This window comes from Podarcis melisellensis (assembly GCF_964234715.1).
Source record: "Podarcis melisellensis genome assembly, chromosome: 2".
Classification (NCBI taxonomy): domain Eukaryota; kingdom Metazoa; phylum Chordata; class Lepidosauria; order Squamata; family Lacertidae; genus Podarcis; species Podarcis melisellensis.
In genome coordinates, this window is record NC_138529.1 from 54,532,883 (window position 1) to 54,546,633 (window position 13,751).

Consider the following 13,751-nt stretch of genomic DNA (forward strand, 5'->3'; position numbering starts at 1 on the left):
GTTGACATTCTGTAAACCTTTCCCTTATTAGTCTTCACATCTCGCTGCTCTTTTCAGTCTTATGTCTGGAAAAGCAATGCTAGCCCGTGGCTGCTTAGCAGCACAGAGGATCGAACTGAAAAGAAAGTGGCATGTTTATAGAAAGGATATTGCCTCATGCTATTAATACTGCCTTTTGCTCCTAAAACAAAAGGAAGTGGGTGGGAGGTGGGAGACACCATCTGTGTTTTAACAGAGATTCAGGAGTTGCACATACTGAAGGTTTGTTTTGTTTGTTAGAAGCCTTTGGGGAGAAAGCTGTAGACAAATCAAAGGGTCTTTATTGCGAACTCCCTGAAATCCATTTGTTCTGAAATCATGAGAAATATTTAGCGGGGGGGAAAGACAATGATGCATCTCCTTATTTCTGGAATTTCTCAGGTGAAACTGGCATTGGGAAGTCAACGTTGATGAACACTCTCTTCAATACAACATTTGAGACTGAAGAAGCCAGTCACTATGAGCACGCTGTTCGCTTGCGGCCACGGACTTACGACTTGCAGGAAAGCAACGTCCACCTGAAATTAACCATTGTAGATGCTGTGGGGTTTGGGGATCAGATCAATAAAGATGAAAGGCAAGTCACTTTCCAATTTGGTGCAGAAAAGCCTGCAGTGCTTTGACGTGTAAAGGAATGTAATGTCTTGGGAATATGCTGGGCCTCACATGAGAGTGGCCATGCATAATGTGATCAGCTGCTTTGGGCGGCCTTCGCCAACCTGGTTCCCTCAAGATGTTTTAGACTACAACTCCCATCAACCTCAGCCAGCACAGTCATTTTGGACTGCAAATCCCATCACTCGCTGGGGCCAATGGGAGTTGCGGCCCACAACATCTGGAGGGCACCAGGTTAACAATGGGCAGCTTAGGACACAATGATTTACTCAGCTTACAGTTGGGCTTGGTAGGACATTATGTACATACTGAATGTTGACCCTGAACCTCTGGCCTTTGGACATACCGGCTGTATTGATTATTGATTACTCAACTCGGTGGGTTACACCGAGGTTGACACTTGAGGTGCTGTTCCTCTCTTCCATTAACTGCTTCTGCCTATCCTCCCATTGCGCTAAACAGTAAGCTAATTGGTTCTTAAGTTTTGCCCTGACTCATTTGCAAAATGGCGGCTGCTGTGCCTCCTCCAGAGTGAGGGAAATAACAATTTGGAGGAAGGAATCCTAGGTCCATAATGGTACTGAGCATCAACAGGAGAGGGCCTTTCAGTCATGCTTGTGGGCTTCCCAGAAGCATCTGGTTGTTCACTGTGGGAAACAGGATGCTGAACTAGACGGACCTTTTAACCTGCTCCAACAGGGCTGCTCTTCTCTTCTGGGGCAGATGATAAACAACCAGTGCTTTCTCTGTTCCTTTGTGACCCTATCACTTTGCATGTAGCCCCCACCCTTCTCTGGCTTCCATTCTTAGAAACAAGTAGATGAGGACAGTTGATGTCTGAGTAAAAGATGCATAATGTAATGCAGACTTGGACCCCCCTCCCATGCTCTTTTTCTTCTCCCACACTTTTTTTTAAAACCCCGATAATCTTTTTTAGGCTGTGTAACGGAAAACACTTGTTTAAAACTTCAACGTTTTAGTTTATAAGGATCAAATCTCTTACCGATTTTTTACTTTTCAGGGCAGCTCGTGGTTTTCCTCAGCCATGAGGAAAACTAGTTGCAAAAAATAAATAAATACCCACCAGTTAGGACCTTATGGTGAAGGGTGGGTAATGAATTGAGTAAATGCCTCTCAAATATTTATTGTATTATACATTAATTATGTATTTCTTAGTTATATTTGTATCCTGACCTTCATCCGGGGAGTGTGGAACAGTATTTTAGCCTTGCAACCACTCTGTACGGTTGGTTCAGCTGACAGATGGTGACTAACCCAACTAACTCTGTGAACTCCGTAAATGAGCTGCCATTGGATGCTCACTTGACATATGAACAGTGTGAACATCCTTGGTTATAACTCAAGTGTGTAGTGAGTAACTGTGGTTTCATGTTATCACTTCTGCTTTATAACAAAATTATCAAGTTCAGCTCATCAGCATAACACCCCTCCCCCCAGAAGTGCTTTTGGCCTTATTTCCAGTTTCACTTCTTGTGTGTGCACCACCTTCTGCCTAATTTTAGCTTTACCTCATGAGGTAACCTGTCATCAGTTAGCACTAAAAGTTTTTAACATCTCTTGCACTGAATTCTTATCAAAGCTTGGCAGATGGAGGAGATTTGGCCATTTCTTTCACAGCATCCTTGAAAGTACCCAGTCATCCTTTGTTAACTTTAGCATTCAGGTTGCTAATGGAATTCGTTTTTAGTTACAGGCCGATAGTAGATTACATTGACACGCAGTTTGAAAACTACTTACAAGAAGAGCTCAAAATCCGGCGTTCCCTTTTTAATTATCATGATACAAGAATCCATGTCTGCCTTTATTTCATCACTCCAACTGGTCACTCGCTGAAGTCCTTGGATCTGGTAACCATGAAAAAGCTGGATAGTAAGGTATGTGCTTTACCTCACACGTCCTACGAGCATTGACTTTCAATTAAGTACAAGCTTTGGTTGGCACCTTCAACCACCAATCACTGTATAATTTAATTTATTTGCTTCAGTTTTCTGTACGCCACTTAGAGATTGTTTTACAATATTAATAGGCATAGAAATTGTCTAAATCAGTAAATATAAATGTTTATTCACTTCTTCTGCCAAGGAGGTAAAAGACTCCCTGTTCTCAGCAGTTGCCTCAGACACTATCCTTCCCACTTCATTACACTCATTCTAGGCCACTTCAGCGTTATAAAATTTGTTGTTGTGAATGTCTCTCTTTGAGCAATCCAGAGTGCATCAACAGTGCTGAGATATGCATGGATTGGGGAAATAGGTTTGGGGAAGGAAATCCTGTAGGCTTATGGAATTTACGTATCACTGTTCTGATTAAAGTAAGACAGCCTTGACTATTGTGTGTGGGAAACAACTTAACAGAAGTTATAAGAAGATGGTCAATGCCGTAAATCAGTTTGTGTTAACGGCAGTTGTTCTGATGCAGTAGTCATTGGGATGCATTGTTCTGGTGAGTTCAATAAGGCAGCAACCATTTGTGGCTGTAGCCAGATGTAGACCATCTTAGCAATGCTGATAATTGCTTCCATGCAGCATGTGCTCAGCCAGCCAACTCTCCTCCTAGCTGATGACTAGGTGTGTGATGTTCAAAGTGAAAAAGCAAGTCTTCTGAAGTCCATGCTGTGAGGAGAGCTTGAGGCAGAGGGCAAAGGTTATTCACGTGAAAGGATTCATGTTCAAAACAAAAAAGTTCACATTTTTATTGGGTGACCTTTTTAACTTTAAGAACGTAAAACATTTTAAATGACCAAATGATATACTTTGCTAAGGATTAATTGGAACACCGCATCTGCTGAGGAATAGAGATGAGTCACTTATATATTTCAGCTCCATCAGCTTGACTCCTGAGCTTCATATGCTGAGCTTTGCCCACTACTTTTGTGTGTTGCTGTTTGGAGGCTATACTATATCCCCACCCCACCCCCCAGCAACCACTTCTGACACTGGCAGAATCCTTAATCTTGCATGCATAGATATTTAATCAGATTCATATGTGTATAATGCTCAATGCATATGTAATAGAAAGAGAGAGAGAGAGAGAGAGAGAGAGAGAGAGAGAGAGAGAGAGAGAGAATCAATCCCAAGTAAACATTAAGGTCTGGTTGATAGCTCCAGTTTAGTCTTTGTTGGCATATGAAGTGAGTATTTTAAGATATCAAGATTGTGTGCTTCCATTACAGAACTTTGTCATGTTTTGCTCTGTTTCATTACGGCTCACAGGAAGTTCTTTACAGGGACATAAATATTAATATAATAATAAACAGTAAGTTTCTGGTGGCCAGAGAGGTATCATAATTTTTCAGAATGGAGTGCCTTGGTAAAGAAAATGTTATGATTAAGTGTAATCTGAACCTCAGAACCCAGGTCTGTGGGATACGTAGGAAATAATGCTCTTAATTTCCAACTTGCTCTTTGTCCCTTTCCGAGAGCTGCTCCTGATTCAGATGTGGCTTGGATACTACATTGGCTTGAGATCAAACATCTGCTTAGCAAAGATGTAGGCATCTGAACTGGCTATGCATTGATGGGGAGGGGGGCAGCTGTTCAACAACTCTGCAGTGTCAGCATGGTGATGTCAGACACTGGGTAGACTGTCTGGGTTTCCTGTGATATTAATGTATCTGGTTCATCCAAATGACTTCACCAGGCTTTTCCAGGGTGGAGGATCATTCTCCGAAGTTCTCTCTCCCATCATGCACTGGGGTGCAGCTGAAGTCATAACCAAAGGATCTGTTGCCTACTTTATCTGATTACTTCCAGACAGCCAAAAATGGTCTTCAAAGCTGAATTACTACATTAAATAATAGATGGCTGAGATTGCACCATGTCTAGCCGTTCATATCTCGACGCTCACAAGTTAAAAGTATCCAACCCTATCTCATTTACCACTTTATCTTAACTCAGCATACATTTTGGCGCAGTAAAATACAGCTCTGTTTTGGAAAACCACCTGTTTCTAAAAGGGCTTTTATGATACATGTATGTTTTATTATGTTGGCTTCAATATTTAGCATGCTGATGTTGCATATCTTTAATCTCGCTCCATGCTTGTTCTTTCCTGGTGGTGGCTTCACCTGATAATTCAGAAGAGAGATTCTGGCTTTGTTTCCAGCTCTGGAAATGGAGTGAAGGTCAAGAAGATGCAATTTTGGATGCAGTTTTGCGAGTACAGATTGATTACCTGTGGGGATATTTTAAGAGAAATCCCAAGATAATGAAAAGTTGTCCAGCTTGCTGTATAATTCACAATATAGTGATGGGAGATGGTGGCTGGGCTCCAAAGAACTGAGTGGGCTTGTACAATTGGCTTGGGTCAGCCAAGTGGCATATTTTACTCTTTTCAGCAGCTGACTCTCAAGCTAGATCACAAACTGCTTTTACAACTCTTTCTTTTCCAAAGCAGTTTGCACTGAAGGTGTGAGAGAAGCTGCTGTTTAAGGAAAAACAAGCCTAAAGCCTCCTTTGGGTGAACAGACTAGTTTTGCAGTTATTTTAATCCAGGCCAGCTGGATTAAAAGACAACTGTCTTTTCGATGACCCTGACAGTGCTTTGTTGCAGCAAAAGAGCAGTAAGCCATGCCACCTGCCAATTCAATGCAAATAGAATTTGTGGGAATTTTGTTCTGTAGGCAGACATGGAAAAGCCATTGTCACTCAAGTACCTGTGTGTTGGTGGGCCACCAGGTATTCAACTTTAAGCTCAATTTCCCTGAAGTTGCCTGGCTTGCTTTTTCATGCTGCTTTTTTAGAGCGTGCTTCTCTGTTCTTTTTGGAACACATCCATGCTCTCCCCCCCCCATAAATTCACCTTTTTTAAAAAATCAGCACCTCTGCATTTCTTCAAGCTAATTGCTGGAATCAGTGAATGCATGGTTTAGCAATTAGGTTTAAGAAATAACAACATTTTAATTGGCTGCCAGCTGCTTATAAATTCCATTTGTTCACAAAGCCTGCCAGGAAATTAAAGCAAGGGGAGGCTTAGATCTAAAGCACAACATGCTGTTTTCCAACAGTAGCATCCAATACCTACAACCTGTGTAGTCTTACCTGAGGCAGGGAGCTCCCAGAGTTGCACCCAAGAGGTTCAAGGGGCTGCCATGGAATGGAAGTATTATTCACACACATCGTGTGTTTTCTGTTTGTATGGAGGGGGTTATGAATCCCAGCCAAAATCTCTTTTCATTTGCCTCTTGAAAGCAAACTACTGTTATCAGACAGGATTAGAGCAGATCAAAGTAGATCTCTGCTTTACTTTATACCCATGGTACAGTCTTGTTCATCCAGATGTTTTGGACTACAACTCCAAGCTAGTTGACTTACTGCAAGGCCTCAGAAAAAAATAGATTTTTTGTGTGATAGAAAGTCAATTTTTTGACACTGGTTACGGTTAATTGTATCACATTGACTTCACTCAGAATAGTTCTCCCCCCTTGCTTTAATGTAAATTTCCTTGGATATCTGAATGCAAGAGAATACACTGTGGCCAAGGGTGGCTAAATGCTCAATGCTTGAGTGGCAACACTTGCTAGTTCAACTGTTTGATGTGACAGACTTGCATTCACAATGCTAAGCAACATTCTGCTCTCAGCCGGTGCTCCAGGCAGCTTGTATTCCGCTAACTTTTACTCAAGAGTAGACCTATTGAAATTAATGAACAGAGCTAACTTAATTTCAACTATACACACTACTAGGAGGTTTTAAAAACATTCTGGGTGAATTGGTGGCAACGGGATATTAAAGAAGAGCAGAGACCTAATTTAATGTGCTTATACAAGTGAGGTTGGGGGAGCCCAGTATCCCTAACACAGTGCAATTAATGACAGGCCTCCAAAACTCTTTCGGGGGGTAAATACTTCCATTGGTTTTATTTCTTTTGCAGGTGAACATTATCCCTATAATTGCCAAAGCTGACACCATTTCCAAGAGCGAGTTGCACAAGTTTAAGATTAAGATCATGAGCGAACTGGTTAGCAATGGAGTCCAGATCTATCAGTTCCCCACGGATGATGATGCTGTGGCTGAGATTAACTCTGTGATGAATGTGAGTAATGTGCTTACTGCAACAAGTTTTTACAGTTTTGTATTGATAGCAGTGACATATCCAAACTGAAGATTGTGTGAACTGGTAGACTATTTGTAGTAGTGCTTTGGTGCTATTCCTCCCATTTCTCAGTGGAGCACTCCTTGTTGTATAAGGAAGCAGTGGGGTCTTGTTGGGTTGGCTATTGCGATGGCGCGATGGCCCTTTTTCTCCTGGCGCTGTTGGGGCGCACACACTTAAAAATAGAGTGCGCCCACCTCACAGAACACCACTTCCACAAATTCCCTCAAACTACCTCAGATTATCTTGTGGGGGACTTGCGTGAGGTAGAACGTAATAATTAGGAGTCTCAGGCAGGATTTGTTCAAATAAACAATAACAATTTTATTTAACAAGGAAGTTTATGACACGAGTGGATAAAACTTAAGATACTTCTGTTTACACTGTTATTTTACTTCAAGGTTTTCTCAGTTGTTTCACACTTAATATTTTGGTTCGTAACTTAATACTTTGGTTCTTAACTTAATACTTTGGTTCTTAACTTAATACTTTGGTTCTTAACAAGGTGGTACTTTCTGTCAGTTACACACCCCTTAGACAACCCTACTCCTGAGGTACTCCAAGTAATAGACCCAAGGTTTCACTGGTTTGGGAGTCTTCTCTTACTAAAAGAATCTCTCCCCTCCTGACTGGAATGAGACCTAAGTAATTTGTCTCTTTACAGCCTCTACTTTTCCTGTCTCAGCCTCCCAGTTAATTCCTGGCCTAATTACTCGTACACACACTTTCCTTCACACTAAGCTCAGAGACTCCTTTCTTTAGCTTGTGATATTTTCCTCAGAGTGGATGCTTCTACCCAGAACCAACTCTCACTCCCTCTCTTCCTGCCTCTCCTCCCACTCTCAATCCCAACCTACTCCAAAACCTCCTCCCTCTCTCCAAATCCTCTCCTTTTCAATTCCCTACCCTGAACGGCCAATCAGAGGCTGTCATACATTAACCCTTTTTTGGTATGGGGAAAAGAAAAAGAAAATACTTGGGGACCCAACCTGCCCTTGCAAAAAGAAACTTTTTTGTCACAGCTATCATCATATACAATAAATACTCATGGGTATTACCAAAATTACTTAGTACTTTCCCATTAAATAGAATGCTAAAATGTGGTACACAAATAGTCCTACACCAACCCAGTTACATGAACTGGACACTCTTTTTAAAATGCCTCTTGCTTAAGCTTGCACTATGGTCAACTTCAAAACAGCAGACAGTGCCAGACAGAGAAGAGATATGGAACATCCCTTTCACACTCCTCTTTGAAATTGGGAGTGAATTTGCAATGCTATCTCTAAACATACTGTGTATGTGACAGGATCTACAAGTTGCCTCTTCCCATACCTGACTAAGCTGTGGATTGTAGAAGCTGAGTGAGTAGGAATACCAGACGTCCAGAGTACCTTCCTTCCTTCCTTCCTTCCTTCCTTCCTTCCTTCCTTCCTTCCTTCCTTTCTTTCTTTCTTTCTTTCTTTCTTTCTTTCTTTCACCTTGAGTTGCATCCATATAAAGACCCTGTTGGGTAGATCAATATGATTACTCTTATATCTCAGATATAAGAGGTCATTGAGGCAAAACCTGTTGCTTGGGCAGTAGCTTGCCTACAGTTATTTAATGGTAAGGATTCACCCCGTGAGTCCCATCTGTGGAAGCCCTGAGCAAGCAACGTGATAGTATACATCTGAGCAATGAAGAGTCAGGTGGGATATGGAATATATAATCTACCCAAAAGCATTCTTTTTGGCAAAGGTTGTTCGTGGAGAAAGGGACTGTGTGAAATCTTCAGTTCTTGGTTTATAGTTGAAAATGCTAGGGTCCCCCCCCCCCTTTGTCTTGTTTTAGTGTAACAGCAGAAGATTTTTCAGAATAAGTTTCTTTCTGCTGTCAGCAAAAATGCCAATACCACAGATGTGGGAAATGTGATTCTGTGCTAGGAGTTGAACTGAGGCTGAGGGCGCAAATGACATTTTATATTTTGCACTGAATTCCATGGTTATGTGTCATTTTAGGCTCATCTGCCGTTTGCTGTTGTAGGAAGCACAGAAGAGGTAAAGGTTGGAAATAAAATGGTGAGGGCTCGCCAATATCCTTGGGGTGTGGTACAAGGTAAGTCGGAAGCCAAGCCTCTTGACAGTGTTGTGTAAACTTTCCTTGATTGTTTCCTGCTCTTGTAGCTGTATGGGCTGTAGTCATCATTATTCGTACTCGGAGTAAAGCATTGAAATGAATGGACATGACTAATGGACCATTAATTCCAGTAGACCTACCCAGAGTATGACTAGCCCAATGGGTTTACTAACTTTCAGTTTTATGCCAAAGTCAGCTTGCCCTCAGCTCCAGGAAATGTCACAGTCCTCTTTCATAAGGAACATTCCTGTCATGTCACCTTTAGATGACAATTAGTTTTTTTTTCCTACTTGTGCTTGGCACCATCTAATTTTTAGCACCTGGCAGTTTATTTTGATGGCTGTTCTCTGTTTTCATTGCTAGGCTGGTATTTTATTGTGTCATTATACATTTTTTATTTTTACTGATTATTTGTCAGTTGCAGTATCTGTGGAAATGTTCCCAAGGGGATGGGGGGGCTTTAAAAGCACACACACAAAAAATATGCATGCTGATCTGGCAAGGCTCTGTGGTGTTTTATTTTACATTTGTTTTTGTAAGCTGATTTTCCAACAACAAAGTTGAGCTGAAAATTGTTCCCAAAGATAGCAAAGTGTATTAAAAACGGATGCTGTTGCTATTTTTCCATTTATTAATTGCTTCCTATGAAGAATCCCAAAGTGATTTTACCATACAATTAATACATTTATAAAACCATTGCATATATACATTAAAAATAAATTATATATAAATACAAAAACAATTAAACAATACTTCAGGTGATCTATTAATATAAATCAAAAGCAGATAGTAATAATGCAATAAATACATCAATACACAATTAAAATACAGTTGAATACAAGGATACAAAAACACCCTCATGGTCGCCACAAATTCATGCTACATGCTCACTAAGCTGCTCCTTAAACCAAGGCTTTCAAGCATAGTGGCACCAGTAGTTTTAGAAGACTGTTCCTGATTAAATTAGACAGGCTCTTAAAATTCTGGTGTTTATCTGTTAAAAACATTTTTGTTTCATCAGGTATTTTTAGAAAGTTTATTCAGTTCTCTGTTGGTTCTGTATTTTTTATTTTATGATATTTTGATGATTTTATATTACTTTTTTGGTGTGTACCACCACAATATTTTCGTTAGAAGCTAGTGGTATATAAATACCATAATAAAGAAATGAAAAACATTTTTTTAAAAAACCGGTTTCACTCAAATAAGTACCAGACACAATCATTTCCTGCTTCCAAATAAACAAGCCTAAAACAATAAATCACCATAACAATAATATGGATGATATCCTGCATTCCATATTTATTTATACAGAGGCAGCAATCCGAAATGCAATTGCTAAAGAGTAAGCCCCTTTTGTACCCAAGGGTTATCTCTGAGTAAATTTTGCATAGGATTGCTAATCGGACAGCACGAAGCTGTCCTTCTCTTAACAGAGGAAACACTCCTTCAATTCTGCTTAGAATGTTACACCAACAAAGGAAACCCCCAGGAATTTGGGTCAAGTTGGTGTGTATAAACCATTGGTAGGCAAACTTAGGCCTGGGGGCCGGATCCAGCCCAATCACCTTCTAAATCCGGCCTGCGGACGGTCTCGGAATCAGCGTGTTTTTACATGAGTAGAATGTGTCCTTTTATTTAAAATGCATCTCTGGGTTATTTGTGGGTCATAGGAATTTGTTCATTCCCCCCCCCCAAAAAAATATAGTCCGGCCCCCCACAAGGTCTGAGGAACAGTGGACCAGCCCCTTGCTGAAAAAGTTTGCTGACCCCTGGTATAAATCATTCATTTTTTTCACAATGGCTATGCTCCTTCTCTTCATTTGCTCAGTTGAGAATGAAAGCCACTGTGACTTTGTAAAGCTGCGAGAGATGCTGATCCGTGTCAACATGGAAGATCTGCGGGAGCAAACTCACACTCGCCACTACGAGCTTTACAGGCGGTGTAAGCTAGAAGAAATGGGCTTCAAAGATACTGATCCTGACAGCCAGCCATTCAGGTGAGAGAGCATCATCCTCTCCATTCTTGCTTTCCGCTGGAATACCTGCACAGGTGTGTAAAGGCTGCAAGTTCTGTCAGAATCTGGGGCACTCTCGTAAGCAGGATGACAGTAATGTGTCATGTCCTTACTGCCTCACTGCCTCCCTCTTTGACACATGCATGCGCAACACATGTACGTAGCTGCTTATTGTCTTCTGTTGTTTTTCATCACCTTTTAACGTCTAAGTGATTTGAGGTTTGTGTGTCTTTTGTGTCTTAACCAGCCTTCAAGAAACCTATGAGACCAAGAGAAAAGAATTCCTCTGTGAGTTGCAGAAGAAAGAGGAAGAAATGAGGCAAATGTTTGTGAACAAGGTCAAGGAAACAGAGTTGGAACTGAAAGAAAAGGAGAGAGAAGTGAGTGGCAGAGAATGGAATCTGGGCCACAGATTCATATGGCCATAAGTAATGGGTGGTGGGTGGGGGTGAGTGTGAGTGTGTATACCTATGACACTACAATTGCAATATTCCAACACTGAGAAGCAAAGAAAATGAGAACTTCCTTGCTGGATCCAACAGAGGCCTGTCAAATCCAGCATTCTGTCTCCATTGATAAGAGCAGCCAGATCCTTCTGGGAGTATTAAAGGGACATTCATCCTGTGGGGAATTCATTAGAGGGTTAGGATTGCTCCCTAATTTGTTTAATCCACTTTTAAAGGCCATCTAATCTATTGCTGTTGACTACCTTGTGGTAGTATATACCTTACTTTTTGTGTGTGAGAAACTACTGCCAGTTTATTTCATAGGCTGGCTCAAACTTTTATTTTATATGAAGGTTGTGGAGGAAAGTCTTAAAACTTCTGAATTGTTGTATTTGAATTTATTAAGATAAAGGTTTATTGCTCCAGGGCTTTCAGTATCTAAAACCTAGATGAAACAATCCCAAAAAGACTGCATCCATGTCATACCTCCAGCATTATCTTACCCTAGCTATGAGCTGCTTCATTTTTTGTAAAAGAAACCTTTCAACTACAGTGGCACCTCGTGTTACGTACCATCCCCCTAACGAATGCTGTGAGTTATGCGCTGCACTAACCTGGAAGTAGATGCCCCTTGTTGCGACCTTTACCCCGGGATGCGAGCGGAAGTTGCGCTCCGGCGGCACAGCAGCAGTGGGAGGCGCCATTAGAGAAAGCGCGCCTCATGTTATGAGCAGTTTGCTGTTACAAACGGACCTCCAGAACGGATTAAGTACGTAACACGAGGCCCCACTGTAATCATGAAGGCATGTTGCTATCCTTCAGGAGCGCAGGGGACTAATCTGACACATGAAGGTCAGGCAAGTGGGTGCCAAATAATTGTAAACCTTTGTTCTTCAGCTGGAACTAAGGGCTAGGCCATATATTAATGGAGGAATTGCTGTTTTCACTATAGTGGTCCCTCCACTGATGTCTGTGGAAAGAACCTGCACAAGTCAGGCTGATTATTCTTCCCATGGTGGTATGCAGGTGTATTGAGAAGCAGAATTAGTCCCACATGGATCCATTACGTAGATGTTAATCAGAGCAGTGCTGGATCCAGAAGGGACACCTGTGTTTCTCATTAGGGTTTAACTCTGCCCTCTGTGGTGACCTGTAGGACACACTTGCTTGGATGGGAGTACCCTGCTGTAGGTAAGGATTGGGTTCTACTTCCTGCTAGTGGAGGCAGCGCTGACTGGGTTTTTTACTCCCCTCCTTTGGCCAGCTGCATGAGAAGTTTGAACATCTAAAAAGAATGCATCAGGAAGAGAAGAGGAAAGTGGAGGAGAAGAGAAGAGAGCTGGAGGAGGAGATGAACGCCTTCAACAGGAGGAAAGTGGCAGTTGAAACCCTGCAGTGTCAGTCTCTGCAAGCCACTTCACAGCAGCCACTGAAGAAAGACAAAGACAAGAAAAAGTAAGCAGTTTGACATGAAAGTCACTTTGTTTCCATCCTTTCCCAAGACATTCACACCCAAGTCAAGTCATCTAAAAATATTGCAACGGATGAGTTATTATTATTATTATTTTAAAAAGTAGTGGGAAGGAATGAGGAGGGGCTCAAGATGTGGTTTAGACAATTTCCAGAATTATAAAGAAGCCCCAATTTCCCATTCTAACAGAATAAGCCAAGGAAATGTTGTATAAATTTTAGCCGTAGTTTTGCAACCATACCAGAGATTTGAGGAGGGAAAAGACCTCCATCTTAGACTAATGAAGATTGATCCAGTAAATGCTGCTTCTGGCCCCAGGATAGTCTTGTCACTTTTTCTTGAAGTGCATTAGCAATGAAAACAAGCATAAAACAATTTCATACAAAAACAAGTTCACACACACACACACACACACACACACACACACACATATACACATATACACACAACTAGTATTAATTCTTTGTCTACTGGCCACCATGAAAGGGAAATAAGAGAGTTCTATATAAATAGATCAGTATTGTTTTATGTAGTGTTGACATTAAGCATTCTTGTTCCATGGGATCTTGAAATGCAGTTGATTTCATTTTGGGTTAGAGTAGGTTCTGTTCTCCATGTAGGTCTACTCATTATATTGGACAAATTTAATGTTCAGGCTGCATATTGTGTCATACCTCCGCATGAACGTGTGCAGTTGCCTTGATACAGAGTCAGACCATTAGCCAATCCAGCCCATTATGCTGAGAAGCAGTGGCTGCCCAGAGTCTCAGGCAGAGATCTTTCCTACACTGCTGTGTGAGATCCTGCTAACTGATAAAACTGGGAGCCTTCCCTGAGGCAAAGCATATTCTGTACCACTGAGTCATGTTTCATCCCTCCAGATAAACTGGTACATGGGACCCTAGCAATTACCATGTTGGAGCAGATCAA

The 13,751-nt window shown here is 41.3% G+C and overlaps 1 protein-coding gene across 4 annotated transcripts in view; it reads left to right on the forward strand.

Annotated features, from left to right (window-relative positions):
* SEPTIN8 (septin 8) overlaps positions 1 to 13,751 on the forward strand; it is a gene marked incomplete at its 3' end in the record, with an annotated part of 48,754 nt that overhangs the window by 24,386 nt on the left and 10,617 nt on the right. For 3 of the 4 annotated variants that reach the window (XM_081894055.1, XM_081894056.1, XM_081894057.1), the window contains exons 3-9: positions 421 to 616; positions 2,363 to 2,549; positions 6,547 to 6,708; positions 8,769 to 8,865; positions 10,718 to 10,886; positions 11,152 to 11,284; positions 12,615 to 12,805. In XM_081894055.1, the coding sequence (XP_081750181.1) occupies positions 421 to 616; positions 2,363 to 2,549; positions 6,547 to 6,708; positions 8,769 to 8,865; positions 10,718 to 10,886; positions 11,152 to 11,284; positions 12,615 to 12,805 (1,135 nt within the window). Of the gene's footprint in view, positions 1 to 420; positions 617 to 2,362; positions 2,550 to 6,546; positions 6,709 to 8,768; positions 8,866 to 10,717; positions 10,887 to 11,151; positions 11,285 to 12,614; positions 12,810 to 13,751 lie in introns of those variants that run through there. The other variant, XM_081894058.1, reaches the window with a different exon arrangement.